The 21,206-nt window shown below is 44.2% G+C and overlaps 1 protein-coding gene across 3 annotated transcripts in view; it reads left to right on the top strand.

Annotated features, from left to right (window-relative positions):
• Positions 1–21,206, top strand: part of NCKIPSD (NCK interacting protein with SH3 domain) — a 126,296-nt gene that overhangs the window by 47,747 nt on the left and 57,343 nt on the right. For 2 of the 3 annotated variants that reach the window (XM_020798077.3, XM_072989571.2), the window contains exons 2-3: positions 11,083–11,195; positions 13,498–13,693. In XM_020798077.3, coding sequence (XP_020653736.2) covers positions 11,083–11,195; positions 13,498–13,693 — 309 coding nt within the window. The remainder of the gene's footprint in view (positions 1–11,082; positions 11,196–13,497; positions 13,694–21,206) is intronic. The other variant, XM_072989573.2, reaches the window with a different exon arrangement.

The raw sequence follows: 21,206 nt of genomic DNA, 5'->3' as shown, positions 1-21,206 counted from the left end.
CTTCTTGGCTAGCGGCAGTATACTGTACCTCTGATATTTCCACCATTGGACATGTGCGTAATTAGTAGGATTTTGGCCAAGATGACATTGCTTGTAACATGTCATTTCCAAATTCTTTATCTTTCTGATTCCACTGAAGTGCTCTCAATCCATAGATCTCGTCAGCTGCATGATTTCCTGGCATCAAGGCACCAGGAAGCCTTCAAAAACAATTTTAAGTGTCTGTAACTGTTCATTACAATAATTGTCTGCTCAGCTTTCACTTGTTAATCGAACAGTATGTATTTTGTATCTGTAATGTGTAGGGCAGAGTTTAGGGTAGCATCTTCCTCACCTGTAATTTTATTGCATTGAAGGTATTTTTATATAAGGGGAAAATACAGATTTGTTGTGACAAGATTGTTTTTGCTTCCTGCTTTCTAACATTCTATTACTAACGAGGGACCTCAAGCCCCGTATCCCTGTTTCTTCAGAAAGGACAGGGAAGTGTTGCTCCCAGAGAAGAAAGATTTGATTGCTTCCCAGTAGTACGGCTCTAGAACTGTTCAGGCTATTAAAGGTTGTTGTGGAATCAAGGTAGGCAGCTTTTTCACATGGGTTATTTTCCCTTCATCCTTGATTTAAGTGTTATCTTTTAATATCTAAAAGTATAGTTATGTGTTAGTCTCAAAACAGGAGGTGAAGCCATGATTTGAGATAGGTGAGCAAACCATGTTCTTCTGTAAATCTGAAGAACTTAATCAACTTGTGGTGAAGTCTGCAACAAATAAACTATGATTCAGGAAATTCACTATCTTGTCAGCTACTCTGGTGCTGCCCTCATGTCATTTGAATATGAAACAGTAAAGAAAATGGTACCCCATAATGATGATGATTGCTCATGCTCCTAGGACTGTATGGTTTGAGAGCAGCCATTGAGAAGGTGTGTAGGTCTAGTTTCATGAAGTCTTTGTCTTCCAGTATCGAGCTGCCTATTTTTTTCCAGGAACCATTGTGACTCTTCTCTAATTGGAAGTAGGATTAAGATAGCAAGCTATGGACAATGCTATTGACATGAATCTGATGCTTAACAGTGCTCGAAAGCACCTGAAGAGCATCTTTTTGTGTTTCTTGTTCCTTATTAGCTACTATGGGAGGTTGTTCAAACTATTTTTGACATTGGTTTGAATATGATATATTAGCTATTCGAGCTGAACCGAATCCCTAGCCTGAATGTAGAAAATGTCTTGCTTCTAATTTGGCATGTAACCTTTGGAATGAAACTATTTCAAGGCTCTGTTGCTTTCCCTTAAATTGGGAGAGACAAGGAAGGAGTGGAATATTACTGTGGTTAATCTAACTTTCCCAAAGGAAAGGGAAAGCTTCGTTTGAAAGGCACATTTTTCAGAGGCTTGTCATATCAGTAATAGGCCCATTGCCTTAAATATGTAAATTGCACACGCAGTGCATGCCTGCAGTCCATCTTTGGTTCTGTCAGCACACCCTTTAAGATCCCATTTGTCTAGACGACTTCTTTTCTGAAAGGTATGATTATTCTAGACTGCTGAACAAGTTCTCCTATGTGACTGGCATTTAAACAGTCATGGTGTTTTGCAGCATGACACTTAGAGAGGTACTGTGCAGGAGTGATATTTTTTTGTCACTCTTGAAGGAAGGGAGAAAATGGAAAAGTGGTTGGGGGATGGGTTGTAGTGACGATTTGCACTGCCATCATGTGTTTTCTGAATTGCACGAAAGCCTGAATTGATTGCAATCAGAAGATTTCTGAGGAATGATCTGAAAACCAAAGAAAATTCTATGGAGGGAGGGGCAAACATACTTATTTATTGCAGTCTTAATCGAGAGAATGCAAAAGAGGAGGCCCATGTGAATTGTAATTACATTCCTTATTTCTTATCTTACTAGCAGAAAAATCAGAATGATAAGTTCTGTACAGTAATTTAGCCTCTAGGCTGTTAGACTGTAAAGAGGGGTTTAGCTCCATAACAAAAGTTCAGACCGTTTTCAGAGTCAGTTTGTGCATTTTATCATCCAGGGACGTGTGAACCTTTGGTGGGGTTTGAAAACGGTCTGTGCTGCTCATTACATAGGGAGAAGAACGAGGTGTCCAACGGGATCTCTTTCTGCTTGCCTCAGTGACAATGTGTATTGCCTGGCCTTAGATGTCTTTCATAGCTCCTGCTGCTTTAAGATTTCTTGGTGATGTCAGTCTCTGCTTCCTCCTCTATTTGAGGACCACAGTCTGTTGAGTGAAGGCCTCAGTGTTCCCCCTCCTGATTTCTTTGATGGCTGCTGGTGGGTGGACAGAGCGGGAGTTGGACTCCGGGATGCCATGAGAGGTGTTGCAGCTGACCTGGCTGGCGCTCCTGTCGAGGTTCTGGTTGACAGCTGGTCTTCCGCCGCCACCAGGGCTGTAGATACGATCGCGCCTAAACGCCCTCTCCAGCGCAGAGCTCGGCCTGCGCCCTGGTTTAACCAGGACCTTCGAGCGATGAAGTGGCATAGGAGAAGGCTTGTGCGTAGATGGAGGAAGAACCCAATGGAGTATAATTGGATAGCTGTCAGGGTCGCAACTAACCTTTACCTGACTAAGGTAAGGGCTGCTTGTCGTATGTACTTCGCTAACCGGATAAACGGAGCTTCAAATCAGCAGGCGGAGTTATTCCGTATAGTGTGTGACCTATCTGGAATTGGTCTGAGTGACGGGCCTCCCCCTAGTTTTTCACCAGACCAGTTTGCAGCATTTTTAAAATCTGAAGTGGAGGCCATCTGCCGGGAGCTCTCTCCTTTTTTAAATGCGGTGAGTCGAGCAGAGATGTCCAGCGCTCCGTCTTGTACGGTGATCCTTGATTTCTTTCAGCCTGTGACGCCGGATACTGTGGACAAAGCGCTTGATCGCTTACATGCCACCACCTCCTCCCTTGACCCTTGCCCGGCCTGGCTGATCGAAGCAGCCAGGCCTACAACAACTGAATGGGCCACTGCAATAATTAATTGGTCTTTCCTTGAGGGCAGGGTTCCCCCTGCCCTCAAGGAAACACTCATTAGGCCCATCAGAAAGAAACCTAGTTTGGCAGCGAACGAAATTGGCAGTTATAGGCCCGTCAGGTCCTTTTGGATGAAACAGATGCCCTGGATCCATTTCAGTCGGGCTTCAGGCTGTGCCATGGTACAGAAATGGCATTGGTCGCCCTGTATGATGACCTGTTGAGGGAGGCTGATGGGGTAAAATATCTCTGTTGGTCCTCCTCGACATCTCAGCGGTCTTTGATACCGTCGACCACGGTATCTTCCTGGGGAGGCTCTCCAAGTTGGGAATTGGTGGCCTGGTGCTTGCCCGGCTCTGTTCCTTCTTGGAGGACCGCCCCCAGAGAGTGCAGCTTGGGGAGAGTGTCTCAGCCCCGTGGACTCTCAATTGTGGGGTTCCACAGGGGTCGATTATCTCTCCAGTGCTGTTTAATATCTATATGAGGCCACTGGGTGGGGTCATCAGGGGGTGTGGGGCATCATGTCATCAGTATGCTGATGACACCCAGCTCTACCTCTCCTTTTCACCAACTGCAGGAGATGCCGTTCTGTCCCTTCAGTGCTGCCTGGGGGCCATACTGCAATTGATGCAGGAAAATGGGCTGAGGCTGAACCCGGACAAGACGGAGGTGCTGAGGGTGGGTGCCCCCACCATTGGCGGTTTGGGTGACTCTATCTCGTTTGGGGGGTCACCCTTGCCGCAAAAAGTGGGGTCCGCAGCTTGGGGATCCATCTGGTGGTCCGTACCGCCTTTTTCCATCTGTGGCGGATAGCCCGGCTGTGACCCTATCTCGATGTGGGGGCGCTCACCACCTTGGTACATGTGTTTGTAATCTCAGGATTAGACCACTGCAATGCGCTCTACATGGGGCTACCTTTGAAGTTGATGCGGAAACTCCAGGTGGTGCAGAATGCAGTGGCCAGACTCCTGAGTGGAGCGAGAAAAAACCACCATGTATCTCCTATTCTGTCCGCGCTGCATTGGCTGCCCATTCGGTTCCGCATCAACTTCAAATTCTTGATGCTTATGTATATGGCCCTAAACGGTTTAGGGCCTCGATATTTGGCGGAACGTCTACTCCCACCAAGCTCTAACCGTGTCACTCATGCGAGCCAGGAGGTGAGGCTGAGGAGCCTGACGCCGAGGGAGGCCCGGAAGGAAAAAACAAGAAACTGGGCCTTCTCGGCAGTGGCTCCTCGCCTCTGGAACAATCTCCCTCCAGAGATTCGCGCGGCCCCCTCGTTGGGTATTTTTAAAAACCAACTAAAAACTTGGACGTTCAGGCAGGCCTTCCCCTCCAGTTAATATCTGTTTCTCTTCTTTTTTCTTTGTGGTTTATCTTTCATTTTTCCTCCTCATCTTTGACTAGTTATTGTAATAACTCTTTTTTATTATTATTATATTATTATTGTATTATGACTCTGTAAACTGCCTAGAGTGGTCATAACGACCAGATAGGCAGGATATAAATAGAATAAATAAATAAATAAAAATAACATATCTACCCACATTAAACAGGAAAAAAACTGATTTTTTGCTGTGTTGCTTGTGTTGAATGTTGTTATCAGTGACAATATCATGTGTGTGGGTTAAATACCCATCCTAGCCTATTTTAGGAAAGAAGAATAGGCTGTTTTGTCAGATTAAATATCATCTGGGATCAAAGAGGTTATACTTTAAACATTTTTCAACCATTATTTACTTATTATTGAAATGTAATGACTTACAGTATCCTTTCCTTAACTGCAGGCTGCAGCACAGGGAAAGATAGAGAGCAGTTGTGATTATTTCAGTCCCCTTTTGATTGTTGTTGTATATGTGTAAATCATCTGGTTCTATGATAGAATGAAAGGGTTGATTGACAGGTGAATGCTCGTTGAGTGACAGGTGGGGCAGTTATGGCAGCTTGGAGGGGAACAGAACATGTTCCTATAGAACTTCATTGTGAGTACGTAGCTGCTTTCCTCAGTCCTAGTGGGAGACAATGTATAAAAGAGAGTGTAAGCTAGATAGAATTGTGTACTATAGTTAGAATGATAGGATTTTGAAGAGATAGATATGAGAGAAAGATGAATTAAGATAGAGATAAGATTTTGAAGTTTATTAGGATTAGGACAAGACATGAAAAAGAGATAGAATTAGAATTAGAGAAGATAAAAGGGAAGCATGAGCTCACTATATTCTGTTTTATTACAGTGGACCCTCGACCTACCGACTTAATCTGTATTGGAACGGTGGCTGCAGGTTGAAAAGTCTGTAGGTTGAGGGTCCATTTCCCGTAGGAATGCATTGAAAACCCATTAATCCGTAACCGACCGAAGGAAAAAAAATACTCCCCCACAAAAATGCAAATAAATAAACCTTGCTTCTGCCCGAGGCCTCAGAGGGCTTCCCCGCCGCTACCGGAGGCCTCACGGGGGTCCCTCACTGCTGCCATCGCCACTTCCTGAGGCCTCCGAGGGCTTCCCCGCCGCTACCGGAGGCCTCACGGGGGTCCCTCACTGCTGCCATCGCCACTTCCTGAGGCCTCCGAGGGCTTCCCTGCCGCTGCCGGAGGCCTCTCGGAGGTCCCCCGCCCCTGCCGACGCAAGTTTTCCCAGGGTGGACTGGACCTACCAGGGGAGGGCTTCCCCTGGTAGACCCAGTCTACCGCCCAGGAAAGCCTGGTAGACTAGGCGTACCAGGAGAAGCCTTCCCCTGGTAGGCCTGGTCTACCCCAGGAAAGCCAGCGGTGGCAGCAGACCTCTGAGAGGCTTCCCATGGCAGCGGAGAAGCCCTCGGAGGCCTCCGGAGGCACAATCGGCAGCGAGGGGGACCTCCGAGAGGCCTTCCAGGGCTTCTCCGCCATCATGGGAAGCCTCTTGGAGGTCACCACCACCACCGATCGTGCTTCGGAGGCACGATTGGTAGCGGTGTAGGGGAAAACCTCCGAGAGGCTTCCCATGGCGGCAGAGAAGCCCTGGAAGGCCTCCGGAGGCATGATCGGCAGCCTACAGACCGGAAGGGGGAGGTGGGGAAAGTGGCAGATTTGAATTTGGCGCTTTCCCCGCCTCCCCCTTTCGATCCGTAGGTCGATTCTCCTGCCGCAAGTCGATGGGAAATTTTGCGGCCGGAGAAGTCCGTACCTCGAAAAGTTTGCAAGTGGAGCCGCGCATAAGTCGAGGGTCCACTGTACTGTTATTAATCCATAAATCTGTTGTAAAAATAATACCCTCCTTTGTTTTGTACATTTATTTGTTTCATAGGAACAGTTATAAGGTAATAAATGCCCATGCTGACTGGGCGTAGAAGGAAAGAAAAATGCAACTTCTAAAAGATTTTCTGTTTGGGAATCTGTGATAGTAGACTTACCAAAGAGTTAGCCTAACTAAAGGCTGAAGTAAAATGCTTCCACAGGGTGAAGTGGCAGATGGAGTTCCAGATGTTTAGACAGTGATGGCACACTTGATGTCTGTTTGGGTATGTGCGTATCCATGGACAGGAGTCCCTGTCTTGTACTTAATAGTGGCAGCCCAGCTGAGGGAAGCTTGGGGGTGTTGCAGATGGAGTTTGTGGAGATACTGCCCACCTCTCTCTGAACTACATGCATCCCAAATATTAAAGACCTAAAATATGATTTCAAGAATTGAAGCCTGAGTTTGCTTTTCTTCTTTTGCCTCACCATTCTTTTTTCCTTTTGTGTTGTGTTTTATAGATTACAACCCTATAGGGCAGGCAGTCTTTATTATTGACTGAATGAAGGCTCCTGTATGGATCTTTTTGTCTGAATAAGTAGATTCAGATGCTTCAAATAATGAAGTAAATAAATGAATAGTTAGAGCTATAAACTTCAATTTAGGATCTCTGGTGCTGCATCACTGTAAAAGACAGTAGGGATGAAGATAGAAATGTGAAATGAGTGATATCCTCTTGGCTCTTAGTATGCATGCAAGGACAAAAAAGCAAGGTCACTTATCCAGGACAGAGTTAAGTTTGCTGAATTATAGATTGAAGTTTTCAAAGCAACAAAATTGTAATTGCTGAATAAATCTATGTATATCCATTAGGTGGAATGTACACCATTGTGCTGTTAGACATAAATACTGATAATTTACTGTAATAATGCAGCACATGGGTTCCAATCTAATTCAGAATTAAGCATATTTAGATCCACTAAAAACAATTGGCTTAACTATACTTTGTGTTCTATTTTTATTCCTAATCCTTAATGTCACTTGTTGTTTAGACATTAAGTCGTGTCTGACTCTTCGTGACCCCATGGACCAGAGCACGCCAGGTCCTCCTGTTTTCTACTGCCTCCTAGAGTTGGAGGGACAGATCCTGAAGCTTCAGCTTCAGGATCTGTCCTTCCAATGAGCGCTCAGGGTTGATTTCCTTCAGAATGGAGAGGTTTGTTCTCCTTGCAGTCCAGGGGACTCTCAAGAGTCTCCTCCAGCACCACAATTCAAAAACATCAATTCTTTGGCAGTCAGCTTTCTTTATGGTCCAGCTCTCACTTCCATACATTAGGTTTTTCGTCAGAAAACAGACGAGACTATGGAAAACCTTTATAAAATACTGAAAATGGCAAGATCATGCACCAACCAACAATTCTTTTGATACCAACAACCTCAATATAGTCAGACTCAATTCTATCCACAATCATTTCAACAACAATCATATCAGAGATTCCAGCCATATCGACAATTCAGATCGCAACCAGTTGACAGGTCCTTTCAAGGTCCACCACCATCGACATCATCCTTTCGGAATCAAAATCAGTCCCATCGACGCCAGCCTTTTCGAAAACCCCAGATAAAGGGGAGAATGGTTTGTTGTGATCCATCTACAGGACGCTTACTTCTATATTTTGATCCATCCATCTCATCAAAAATTTCTCAGATTCCAATTCGACAACATTGTGTACCAATTCTGTTCCCTACCATTCAGACTTTCCACGGCACCGAGAACTTTCACAAAGTGCATGGCACCAGTTGCAGCACATCTCCGCCTTCAGGGTATAAACATCTACCCATACATAGATGACTGATAATTGCGACGTTGTACCAAAATGCCATGAGAGCTACAACCATCACGCTCAATACACTTCAGAACCTCGGACTCAAAGTAAACTATACAAAATCTCATCTCAAACCAGCACAGACCATCACCTACATCAGATTGCACATCTTCCTTATTGCAATACATATTTCCACGGATGACAATTACATAGCAGATTATCTCAGCTGTATGACATCGAGGACTCACAAGTGGTTCCTCAAGGATACCATTTTCGATCAACTCTGTTGCCTTTGGAGAGTACCTACCATCGATGTCTTCGTTTCGAGTGCAAATGCCAAATGCGGTGTCTATTACGCTCGAGCTGGAGCAGACAAGAACTCCATCGGGGACGCGTTCATGACAGATTCGAACAGGGAATTACTTTATCTGTTCCCACCAATACCACCAATACCACTCATACAATGGACAATTATCTATCTCCAACACTTTCAGTCGAATGTGATCCTCTTCGCTCCCTGATGGACGAGGCAACCATGGTTCACTCACCTCAAATCGATGTCAACAGACTCGTTTAGACTCTCTCTGGTTCCCAACCTCGTAACTCAGAATGAAGGGATGGTCTATCATCCAGACCTTCCATCATTGAATTTGACAGCTCGAAGGATACTCCCGCCTTGAAGTGCATCTTGAATCGAGCGTGAATACCATCAACTCAGCTTCTATATGCAAATAAGTGGAAAGCCTTCCTTAATTATACGGAAATAAATACCTGCAATACCTGTTTCCTTGAAGACACTACTTACCTTACTACATCTCTTCGAATTTGGACTCTCTCATTCCACTTTAAAAGTCTATATATCAACCATTGTTGTCCATCAACCAGATCACGTCAGCCAAAGTTTTATCTCACCCTACGGTTAAAAAATTACTCAAGGACTCAATAACATCTGTCCATCATGTCAACATATTATTCTCCAATGGTCACTATAAATTGTCCTTAATACTCTCATGCGCCCACCATTTGAACCAATGGCCTCTTCAAATCTTAGGTTGCTTTCTCTAAAGACATCTTTTCTGGTGACTATAACGTCTACTAAAAGAGCCAGTGAGCTTGCTGCTCTTCATTCTGATCCACCCTTTATCCAATTTCATCCAGACAAAGTGACTTTGTATTTTGATGTCTCTTTTCTGCCCAAGATTGTATCAGAATTTCATCTAAATCAACCAATTATATTACCATTTTTCCCCATCACCATCAACCTCTCTAGAGCGCATGCTCCCCATGCTAGATGTAAGACACTCTCTTGCATTTTATATTGACAGAACTAAGGCTTCCAGGAAAACTAACAGACTTTTTATATGTTTCCATGGACCTCACAAGGGAGGCCCAGCCTCATCATAATCCATTTCCAGATGGATAGTCCAAACTATTTCTCTGGCATATGAACTATCAGGTAAACCACCTCCTGATCATTTGAATGCACATTGCACTAGAGCACTGTCAACATCTACTGCTTTCCAGCGTGGAATTGAGATTCCTAACATCTGTCATGCTGCAACATGGTCTACCCTACTGACCTTTGTCAGGTATTACCGCCTAGATGTGAGAGCATGCAATGATGCTGGATTTGGCAGATTTGCATTGGCAGCCTTCCTACCATGACGTCCCACCATCGGGTAAGTGAAGTTTACTAGTTGCCTATTTGTGTGCATTCACAGAGGCCACGAAGAAGAAAAAGAGGTTACCTACCTGTAACCATAGTTCTTCTAGTGATCCTCTGTGAATTCATACACCCCACCCATCCTCCCCTCTGTCCGTCACAGGTTATATTAAATGATTCTTCTGCCCGGCGGACAAATTTTAGGAACTGAGGGGAATCTTAGGTGTGCAGAGCATGTGCTCCACAGGAGACCGTCCCACTAACTTTGTACTTTAAAGCTCTAGAATCTTCTGAGACATTCAGCGCTGGCACAGAACAACCAATTTGTGTGAATTCACAGAGGACAAATAGAAGAACTATGGTTACAGGTAGGCAATCTCTTTTTTTGAATTGTGGTGGTGGAGGAGACTCTTGAGCGTCATTTGGACTGCAAGGAGAACAAACCTCTCCATTCAAAAGGAAATCAAACCTGAGTGCTCACTGGAAGGACAGATCCTGAAGCTGAGGCTCCAGTACTTTGGCCATCTCATGAGAAGAGAAGACTCCTTGGAAAAGACCTTGATGTTGGGAAAGTGTGAAGGCAAGAGAGAAAGGGACGACAGAGGATGAGATGTATGGATAGTGTCACCGAAGCTACCAACATGAATTTGACCCAACTCTGGAAGGCAGTGGATGTCAGGAGGGCCTGATGTGCTCTGGTCCATGGGGTCACGAAGAGTCGGACACGACTAAACGACTGAACAACAACAATGTTTTTTTAGCCATCTGTTTGCATGGACTTGCATACATGCAGCGCTAATGCCTGACTTCTTTTGAGGGGTGCTGCAAGGTTGGCAAATCAGCACTTCTTTTATTCCCGAGGCAAGCAAAGACAACAAATGGTGATAAACGTAAAATTGTCACAACTTGCAGTGGAGGGTGGAAGAGTCACTGTGGCAATCTGAATGTGAAATTGATCTGAGGAGCTGCCTTGCGCCTTTGAAGTTTTGTCATTGATCTTCATGTGTAATGAATTGCTGGGACTCCAGGGCCTAAGATGGGTGAGTGGAGCGGTGATGTATCCTTTGCTGCTCCCAAACAAATGTTTTTCTATTCCACCAATAAATCTTGTAAAGACAGAATCCATTTTGTATATTTTAAAAACACTCTCAGGGTTTTTTTATGTGTTTATTTTTAAAGAAACTTTGGGCAAAATACCTGTAAGAAATAGAATGAGAAAATTGATTCCTGTTGAAAATATATGTTGCTGTTCTGAGGACTACAAACTATGTGTGAGTTTCTAAGGGTGTCTATAAAACGTTAATTAAGATGGCTACATTTATCAATTTTGGGTTGTTCTTTCATGGAAAGATGGAGGTGAAATGCTTAACTTTAGGGTCTTGTATTCCACAGGTGCTGGAACAAGATGTGGTTCTCCAGTCAATTGACAGAGCTATTGAGGCCATCCATAATGTAGCAATGAAGAATGGGGGAAAATACAACCTGGAGCAGAGGGATGTTCTCCAGTAAGTACAGGAAGCAAGAGTGTTCAAGGCAGTACAGTAATAATGGAGACACATTATATGAATGCAGATGAATTTTGCATGTGGCATTAACAATCAAGGCTTGGTGTTGTGATCAACATTTCCTCTTATATTTGTGAAGGCTTTCACAGCCGGGATCTAATGGTTGTTGTGGGTTTTTCGGGCTCTTTGGCCGTGTTCTGAAGGTTGCTCTTCCTAACGTTTCGCCAGTCTCTGTGGCCGGCATCTTCAGAGGACAGGAGACAGACAGAGTTCTGACTCCTGTCCTCTGAAGATGCCAGCCACAGAGACTGGCGAAATGTTAGGAAGAACAACCTTCAGAACATGGCCAAAGAGCCCGAAAAACACACAACAACCATTTCCTCTTAGTTTTCCAGAGTGTTGCACGGGGGCTCTGCCCCACACATATGGGGTTCCAGCTGCAACTGGAAGCAAATGGGCAGCAACACTGGCTTGGCTGTGCCCCCCTTGAGGTGGCACTGTGTGTCTGTATGTCTTAGAGGGAATGTTGATTACAATAGACATTGAACTGGAACTACCTAGCTTTGTTTCAGTTGCTTACATAGGTGGGACTGTATTTCCCAAATCCACTGATTTTGGATGAAAATATACTTTGGCAGTGAGGGTTCTGGAGAACACAAAAAGCTCCTGTGGACTACATGTGGTCTGCAGACTACAAAGTTCCCACTGCTGATGTACAGTATGGTGTGTGTTGCTTGTTTGGTATAAATGCAGTTGTTGGGTTAAATTAGTCATTGCTATGAAAGGGGTGCATCTCATCCATTTATGTTCTGTGCAGACAGAACTCAATATAATTTATGGAGTATCTTATTAGGGACTACATTTTGCATTATAGTAGTTGTAGAAGAGGTAGCCATGTTAGTCTGTGCTATCGGGCAAATACAAAATAAAAATTAAAAAATAAAGAAGACAAAAACGTGGTGGTATTTAAAGAGGAGAGTAAAGGGAAGATACAGCAACAGGACAACTCAAGTAATACACAGGAGTTGCTTCTCCAAGACAAAAAAACCCCACAGTATAGAGCATGAAGATCAATCATATTACCTATTTAGCTAGAGGGAAACATGTCAATGTCAAATTTAGTAAGATTACCTGTGAGCAACAGAGAACTCTTGTGAACCAAAAGCCCTTATGTCCTATGATCACTCAAATCATAGAAATACAGTAATCTACATTATTAATTCCGAGGAACTATCAAGATGGCACACATTTTTGGGATCCTGAAGTTGACATAAAGAGGTCTGCCTTAAACAGTATATCTAAAGCTTACGAAAGGTGACAAGAAAAAAAAGATTTGTTTGAAATTGGTGTTGGAGAAGAGCCTTGCAGATACCCTGAATTGCCAGAAAGACAAACAGGTGGGCCCTAGATCAAATCAAGCATAAAATATCTCTGGAAGCAGAAATGTTGAAACTGAGGCTGTCCTACTTTGGGCATATCATGAGAAGAGAATTCCCTAGAGAAGACAATAATGCTAGAAAAGGTGGAAGGCAGCAGGAAAAAAGGAAGACCAAATATGAGATGAACTGACTCTGTAAAAGTGAACACAGGCTTGAATCTGCAAGAGCTGAGCTGAGCAGTTGAGGACAGGACATTTTGAAGAGCGCTCATTCATAGGGTCACTGTGAGTCAGAGGTGACTTGACAGAACATAACAACAACAAAGCTTAAGCCAGGGGGAAAATGGGGCCTTCTAGATGTTGTTGGGCTACAACAGTACCTAGAAGGCCACAAGTTCCTCACTCCTGGCTCAAGCTATTGCAATCATATCTTTTGTAGTGGAAGTCTTTGAAGGGCAAAAAAGAGCTTTGGTGGTTTTTTCCTCATAGGTTGTGTCCTGATTTTCTAGGTTAACTATTCTGATGCTTGAAAATCAAAACAGATCTCTGTGGAAATGCAGCTCATGGTGGTTTGTCTACACTAATATCTCAGTTCCACTTGACCTGCACACTTGCTGCTCGATACACACACTTTGTGTAGCTACTTGTACAGGAATCATGAACAAAGTTCAGTAAGTCATAAACTGTTAAATTCTTAAGAGTATATTGGAGAAACTGAGTGCTTTTTAAAATAGAAAGTCTTCGTAAACATTTTGCACAAAATATTCTTGGTTGCTCAGTGCAGTTCAATTTGTTCTTTCACAGAAATGTAACCCTTATTCTTTGTGCAGAGGTCAACCTGCTGTTCTGTGTCTGGTACTCTGAATTAGTCTCCTAAGTCTTTTCTCTACTTTCTGACTCTTTACAATATTTTTTTTTCTCCAGGAAATTGATCCATCATCGGAAGGAAATTGTTTCCCGTAAAAGTCATTCCCCATCTACTCATGGGATGACTCCATCCTCCAGTGATCACCATCTGGACCTAGCCAGGCAACCCAATGGTGTCTGCAGGACTGGATATGAGAGACATCATAGTTTGCCCAACACAGAACCCCAAGAAGATGAAGGAGGCCTCTACCAGGTAGCACTGTTGACATGTTTCCATCTTCATATTAGACAGGCTATTCTGCATGTGTTAGTTATTCTCATTTTTTGATTTCTTTGTAGGGCATCCTTTCCTTTCATAATGTGTAACAATTTGTTATTTGCTGCCGGTGTTAATTCAAATGAATGAAAATAAGTACCGTATTTTCCTGTGTATAAGACAATACTTTATTCTAAAAGAGAGTAAAAATTGAGGGTCGTCTTATACATGGAAGTAAGGGGGAAGGGATCAAACGGCTGCAGGATCGAAGCCCTTTGATCATTCAGCCCTTTTGTGGCTGCTTTACCCACTTCATTACCCGAAGTAAAGTAGCCATGGAAGGGCTGCAGGATCAAAGGGCTGCGATCGTGCAGCCCTTTCATGTGTGCTTTACCCGAAGTAGGACCGAAGTAGATGACCCCCATTTTTCTTATTTGGGGTTGGAAAAGTGGGGGTTGTCTTATACATCAGGTTGTCTTATACACAAAAAATGCGGTAAATAAATATTAATTTCCCTAGGAGCAGCTATTTATAAATTCTATAAGCTCTCAGACTTCATAGATTCTTACCAGGCACTGAGGCTTGTCATCTTCTTGGCTCTCCATGTCAGAATATTCTGTTCCAAGAATAAAGGAACTGAAAACGAGTGCTATTAGTTGAATGTCAGTTTCCAGCATGTTTTTATGTTGCAATTACTGCAGCTAAGAAGCACTTTAAAGAAGCAATCATATGTTAGACCTGGCTTCTTCAGTACTCTAGAGTTTCAGTTGCAGAGCTTTTGGAAATTCCCAGAAAGAGGCCAGTATAAGGAAGAGCTGTGAGTGCTAATTAGAGTATTCAGCAATTTTGTAATATATTTGTGAAAAGATGAAGGTTCCTTGAGGAAGAATATGTTTGGGACATTCCTGTTTTTCTCTTCTACCTCACAAACTCTTGTTAAATATCGATCAGACTTATATCTGCTTCTTATTAATGGAATAGGGAAGGCTTCTGATTCCCTACCTTAAGACACAGTGCACAACTAATTCACAATTTGTTTTGTTCCCTAATGATAAATGGAGGAAGGAAAATGACATGTAAGCAGTTCATCTTTAACTGTATGCTAAAGGCTTCTGTTACTCCTCAGCATATGTTTAAATGAGTAGACCAAGTTATGAAGCTGACAGAAGTGGTAGAATTATTGACCCAGCAAAGAATGGGCTGGGAGGCGATGCCACCCACCTACTCAAGGAGTAGAGTTATGTCTTGCTTCAGAAGAATATAAGTTGTTTGGCTCAATGATTTGGGGGGCTATTAACCTTGATAGGAGTTTAAAAGGTCTTATGAATGGAATAGAGTATGTCACCTGCCATGATAACTTCTTTTTTGATCGCTTTATATCTTGCACTCAAGGCAAATAAACTCATTAAACCTCTCTGGAACAGACAGGAGAAACTAGTAATGCCGCTCAGTGGAGAAGATGAGGGATGGAATTCTCTTCCCATCTGTATTTCTTGTCATGATCCTGTAGTGTCGGTGACGCTCTAGCAGAACATAAATGCCATGACGAATGGGAAGAAGTTTCCCATACACAATGTTTAAAGGATTTATGGCTCATCTCCTTTGAGTGTACTCTCGACAGAATGTGTTTCTTCACTGTGATAAACAGATAAACCAAGAATCAGTGGAGGCAAAATATTTTCATAGGCCTTGAGCTAAAGGAGGCACATCTGCCATCTGTTCTGATTTTTAAGGTTAATCCTCTTCCCGCCACTTCAAAATGTTATTTCATGGCTTGGACCTTGGTCTTCAGTTTAACATCACCATCACTATAATTTTAAGCAATATGAGTTTTGCCTAAGGTAAACGAAAAATTGCTTCTAAAAAAAATTGTGAGGAGCAGTAGGTTTTTCTTATTGCCAGAATGGATTTGGGAATGAGCAATGGAGTTTGAATTGTGTGAATCATATACAGTGGTGCCTCGCATTACGAGCGCTCCGTTTGACGATGAAATCGCATCACGACGAAGATTTTGCGATCGCAAAAGCGATCGCAAAACGATGTTCCCTATGGGGGAATTTTGCTTTGCGATGATCGGTTCCCTGTTTCGCTAACCGATTATCGCAAAGCGATGATTTTCGGCCAGCTGATCGGCGGTTTCAAAATGGCCGCCGGATGAAAAACATGGCCGCCCGCTGTTTTTTGGCATGGATTCCTTGCTGCACGGACAGCAAAAATGGCCGTGCTATGCAGAATCTTCGCTGGACGGTGAGTTTTAAGCCCCTAGGAATGCATTAATTGGGTTTTAACGCATTTCTATGGGCTTTTTAAAATCGCATGACGACGTTTTCGTTCGACAGCGATTTTTTCGGAACGAATTCACGTCATGTGAGGCACCACTGTAGCACATATTTATGATGCCAGCGTTCCTCTCTATGTGTATCAGTAAAGTGACTGCCCTATTTTAGCTAAAAGAAGGGTGTTGTAGAACTGAGGCTGGAGAAGCATGCTTCTTTTTCAGATTAAGGACACACTGAGGTAGGGACACTTCAGGGTAACTTAGCAAGTATGGGTACTCTTTTGTTTTTATGCAAGTATCTCTGGTGAGGAGTATGGTAAACTTGAAACAGTCAATTCCTGGAACTAATTTAAGGGTGTGATGGATTATGTAATTTAATGTGTCATCCCTGCCAGCCTAGCAAAAGGAAGAGAAAGAAAAGGAGAGTGGAATACTTTTGGTTTTCCTCTCATACTTTCTTTTTTATTATTATTATTATGTTGTTCCTACACACCAGGGAGTGATCAGTATCACAATCAGCACTCTGGTAACTGCGTGTGATCGTAATACTAGGAAGGCTGGAACGTCTAGTGAGGATTAGATCGAGCTGATGCCAATGCTTGGATCTTGGATGCCTCCAGGAAACTCTGTGTTGCAGCTTCGTGTTAAAGAATGTATTGCTGACACAAAGACCATGATAGCAGCAAAACTCCAGCAAGCGTTGGCCATTTTCATTAATCTTTCCAATGCCAAAACGGCCTAGACAAGTGGGCCAAGAATTATGATCAGCACCAACTCTAGCGTTAAAGTCTCCAAGAATGCACAGTGCCTCTCTTTCAGGGACTTTTTGGATAGTAGCTGCCAGATCGTCATAGAATTTGTCTTTCACTTCTGGAGTGGATGACAGTGTTGGTGCATATGCGCTAATGAGGGTTATTGGTCCTGCTGATGAGTGGAGGTGCAGAGACAGGATTCTTTCACTCCCCACAGTAGGTGGAACAATGCATCTCAGAAGAGTATTTCTGACTGCAAAGCCGACACCATATTCCCTGGTCTCATTCGATGGTTTTCCCTGCCAGAAGAATGAGAAGTTTTGTTCTTTGACAGATCCTGAGTCTGGCAGTCTTGTCTCTTGTAAGGCAACAATGTCCATCTGCAGTCTACTCAGTTCCATGTCAATGACAGTGGTCTTGCGCACATCGTCTATTTCTTGCAGGTCATCAGGAAAGCCGTAGTCAGGAAAGCCAGGGGTCATTGTCCGTACATTCCAGGTGCCCAGCTTTAGGGCAGAAATTTTCTTACGATTGTTGCATGGTGCACGGTTATCGATCTGCTTGTCGGGTTTGACCCTAAACCCCACGCACCCCGTGAAGTTAACAGACCGTGGCGAGGTAGAACCTTACTGGCTGGGGGCTGCCCAGCTTAAGGCGGGCGGTATCTACCTAGTGAAGTGCAATGACCTCTCCCACCGTCAGAAGTAGCCCCTGGCGTCCTGCTCTACGCCAATTGAGCAAAGACTTATAACCGGTAACTGCTACTTCCCATGTTGTTTCGACGCTGTATGCGAAGCTGGAGTGTCCTCTCCAGAGCACGAAGCCTGGGTAAAATAATATGGAGGATAGGCTGTTACCCAAGCAGCAAATCCCCCCTCTCCACGTCACTGAAATGGTCCAGTGGAGAGGCAAGAGCCAATACAACTGGTTCCAGGAACGTCGCAGGAGTTGGCAGAGTGACACAAAGTGCCTGCGGGACTCCAGCTCCGGATTTTGCCTCGAGGTTATCTCCTGAAGCCCTTTCCATAAGTGGATATAGCCACAAGGCAGTGGAGGTTTAAATTCGGAGTGGTCCTTCTCCTAGATGGGCTGCCTTCCAGGGCTGACGAGCCCCACCTACCCGGCCTGATCTCTAATAGTGTGGAAGTATGATCTGACCTTTAAAAGTATACTCCCCCCAGGTGTACGAGATGTTAGTTGGTTTTCCTATTTACCAAATTTGGGTAAAAAGTAGGATTAGAGAGTTTCACATGCCGTTAGACACACTCTCCTGCTCATCCTCCTTTAGAGCTGAGACTCTGCCTTTGCTCAGGTGATTTCTATTTACCCCAAGGTTGAGGAAGTCCTTCCAGGTCCGGCTAATGCAAATGCACCTGAACGATGGGAACACTTCAAGAACACTGTCTATAACACCGCCTTGTCCACCTTTGGCAAGAAGACCAAAAAGATGGCTGACTGGTTCGAAGCCCATTCAGAGGAGTTAATGCCAGCCATCGAGGATAAGAGAAGAGCACTAGCAGCATACAAAGCCTGTCCTAGCGAGTACAACTTGCAAGCTCTTCGAGCTGCTCGCAGTCAAGTCCAACAGGCTGCCAGGAGATGCTCCAACGATTATTGGCTCCAGCTCTGCTCTCAGATACAGTTAGCAGCGGACACAGGTAACATCAAAGGAATGTATGACGGTATCAAGCAGGCCTTAGGTCCAATGCAAAAGAAATCTGCTCCCCTGAAGTCTGCTACAGGTGTGCTCATCCAGGACCGAGCACAGCAGATGGAACGCTGGGTACAGCACTACTCTGAGCTATATTCCAGAGAGAATGTAGTAACCGAAGAAGCATTAAATAATATTGAGTGCCTGCCTGTCTTGGAAGAGCTGGACAGTGAACCTACCCTAGCAGAAATAAAAGCGGCCTTGGACTCCCTCGCCTCCGGCAAGGCACCTGGAAAGGATAACATCCCCGCTGAAGTGCTGAAATGCTGTAGGGAGATCATCACCACCGAACTGCATGAAGTCTTTTGTCTCTGCTGGAGGGAAGGTGGAGTACCACAGGACATGAAGGATGCAAACATTGTCACATTGTACAAGAACAAAGGAGACAGGGGTGACTGCAATAACTACCGTGGTATCTCTCTTCTTAGTGTGGTAGGGAAGCTGCTTGCCCGTGTTGTGCTGAAGAGGCTCCAGGTGCTTGCAGATAGAGTCTATCCAGAATCACAGTGTGGATTTCGAGCTAATAGATCCACCACTGACATGGTATTCTCCCTCCGACAGCTGCAGGAGAAATGTAGGGAACAACAACAGCCACTCTTAGTGGCCTTCATAGACCTTACAAAAGCATTTGATCTGGTTAGCAGGGATGGCCTTTTTAAAATACTTCCCAAGATTGGATGTCCGCCTCGTCTCCTTAACATCATCAGATCTTTCCATGAGGGAATGAAAGGCACTGTAGTTTTTGATGGCTCAACATCAGACCCTTTTGACATCCAAAGTGGAGTGAAACAGGGCTGTGTCCTCGCACCAACACTTTTTGGGATCTTTTTTGCTGTCATGCTGAAGCATGCCTTTGGAGCTGCAACCGAGGGCGTCTATCTCCGGACTAGATCAGACGGAAAGCTCTTTAATCTCTCTAGATTGAGAGCGAAGACCAAAGTCCAACTGAAATGCATGCGGGACTTCCTCTTCGCAGATGATGCAGCCATTGTTGCCCACTCTGCTGAAGACCTCCAACAACTCATGAATCGTTTCAGCAAGGCCTAGCAAGACTTTGGACTAACAATCAGCCTGAAGAAAACACAAGTCATGGGCCAGGGTGTGGACTCACCTCCCTCTATTACCATCTCCACACAAGAATTGGAGGTTGTTCATGACTTTGTGTACCTCGGCTCAACCATCTCTGACACCCTCTCTCTAGATGTCGAGCTGGAAAAACGCATTGGCAAAGCAGCCACCATGTTCTCTAGACTCACAAAGAGAGTGTGGCTCAATAAGAAGCTGACGACACAAACGAAGATCCAGGTCTATAGAGCCTGTGTTCTAAGCACACTCCTGTACTGCAGTGAGTCCTGGACCCTTTGTGCACGGCAGGAGAGGAAGCTGAACACCTTCCATATGCGTTGCCTCCGACGGATTTTTGGCATCACCTGGCAGGACAAAGTTCCAAACATAGCAGTCCTAGAACGAGCTGGAATTTTCAGCATGAATACATTACTGAAACAGCGACGTCTACGTTGGCTCGGGCACGTCGTGAGAATGGCTGATGGTCGGATTCCAAAGGATCTCCTCTATGGAGAATTAGTGCAGGGAAAGCGCCCCAGAGGGAGACCACAACTGCGATACAAGGACATCTGCAAGCGAGATCTGAAGGCCTTAGGAATAGACCTCAACAGATGGGAAACCCTGACATCTGAACGTTCAGCCTGGAGGCAGGCAGTGCATCACGGCCTCTCCCAATTTGAAGAGACCCTTGCCCAGCAGGCCGAGGCAAAGAGGAAGTCACAAAAGCAGCAAAACCAGGGAGCCGGACAGGGGACAAACTGGATATGTCTTCAGTGTGGAAGGGACTGTCACTCTCGAATTGGCCTTCTCAGCCACACTAGGCGCTGTTCCAAGCCCTCCATACAGAGCACACTACCATAGTCTTTCGAGACTGAAGGATGCCTAACTAAATGTTGTTCCTTTTTCTTTTAGCAAGCCCCAGAAGTGTGGAATTGACCTGATACTTTTCAGTTTCACAGGCTCTCATATCTGGTCAATGGTCATGAAAACTGCAAGCTACAACTTCAACAAATGTTTAGAACTGGTTTATTTTTATTCTTCTGCACAGGAAGCTTATTTATGTTTTTATTTATTAAATTTATAATAAATAATTCTGAACCTTTGTTTGCCTTGTAATACTAGATGGAGATGGGGACATTTATAGGGGAGAATTGGAAGATGGTGCTTAACCCATCCTTCAGCAACTGGCTACTCCCTTTCAACTCATTTCCCAAAGCCATTTCCTCTTGCTTTTCCTGTACATGGGCTTTGAATGCTGAAGACGCTTGATAGTTAAAGCTATACTGTATTTAAAATGGTTTTCCTGAATACCACTCAGGACCACAGTGCAGCTTTCAGAATCTTTTGTTATACAAGGCAAATGGGGGTCAAATTGGGAAGCTCCATGGAAACCAGTGAAGTACTGAAGTCCTTTTCTCACAACTTCCTTTGAAGCCAGCTAACTAAAGAGGAAGGCTAAATCCCAGAGCCTGTACATTTGCAGAGCCTGTAAATTTTACAGAGTGTCAAGTAATTAAGCTTCAGTTGGTCTTGCTGCAGATGTGTGCACAGAAACTGGCAGGGGAATGCAAATGGCATTTTGCCAGTATGTTGAAAATACATCCTCTGTACTGTTGTTCACAGCTGTGGTGTCCATTTTGACTGAAGACCAAACATTTCTAAGGGAACAAGAGTTCATTATTGTCTAAATTCCACTTGGATTCT

This window comes from Pogona vitticeps, chromosome 2, assembly GCF_051106095.1.
Source record: "Pogona vitticeps strain Pit_001003342236 chromosome 2, PviZW2.1, whole genome shotgun sequence".
Taxonomy (NCBI): domain Eukaryota; kingdom Metazoa; phylum Chordata; class Lepidosauria; order Squamata; family Agamidae; genus Pogona; species Pogona vitticeps.
The sequence above is the reverse complement of the archived record's forward strand: the minus strand, read 5'-3'. Positions and strand labels throughout refer to the sequence as shown.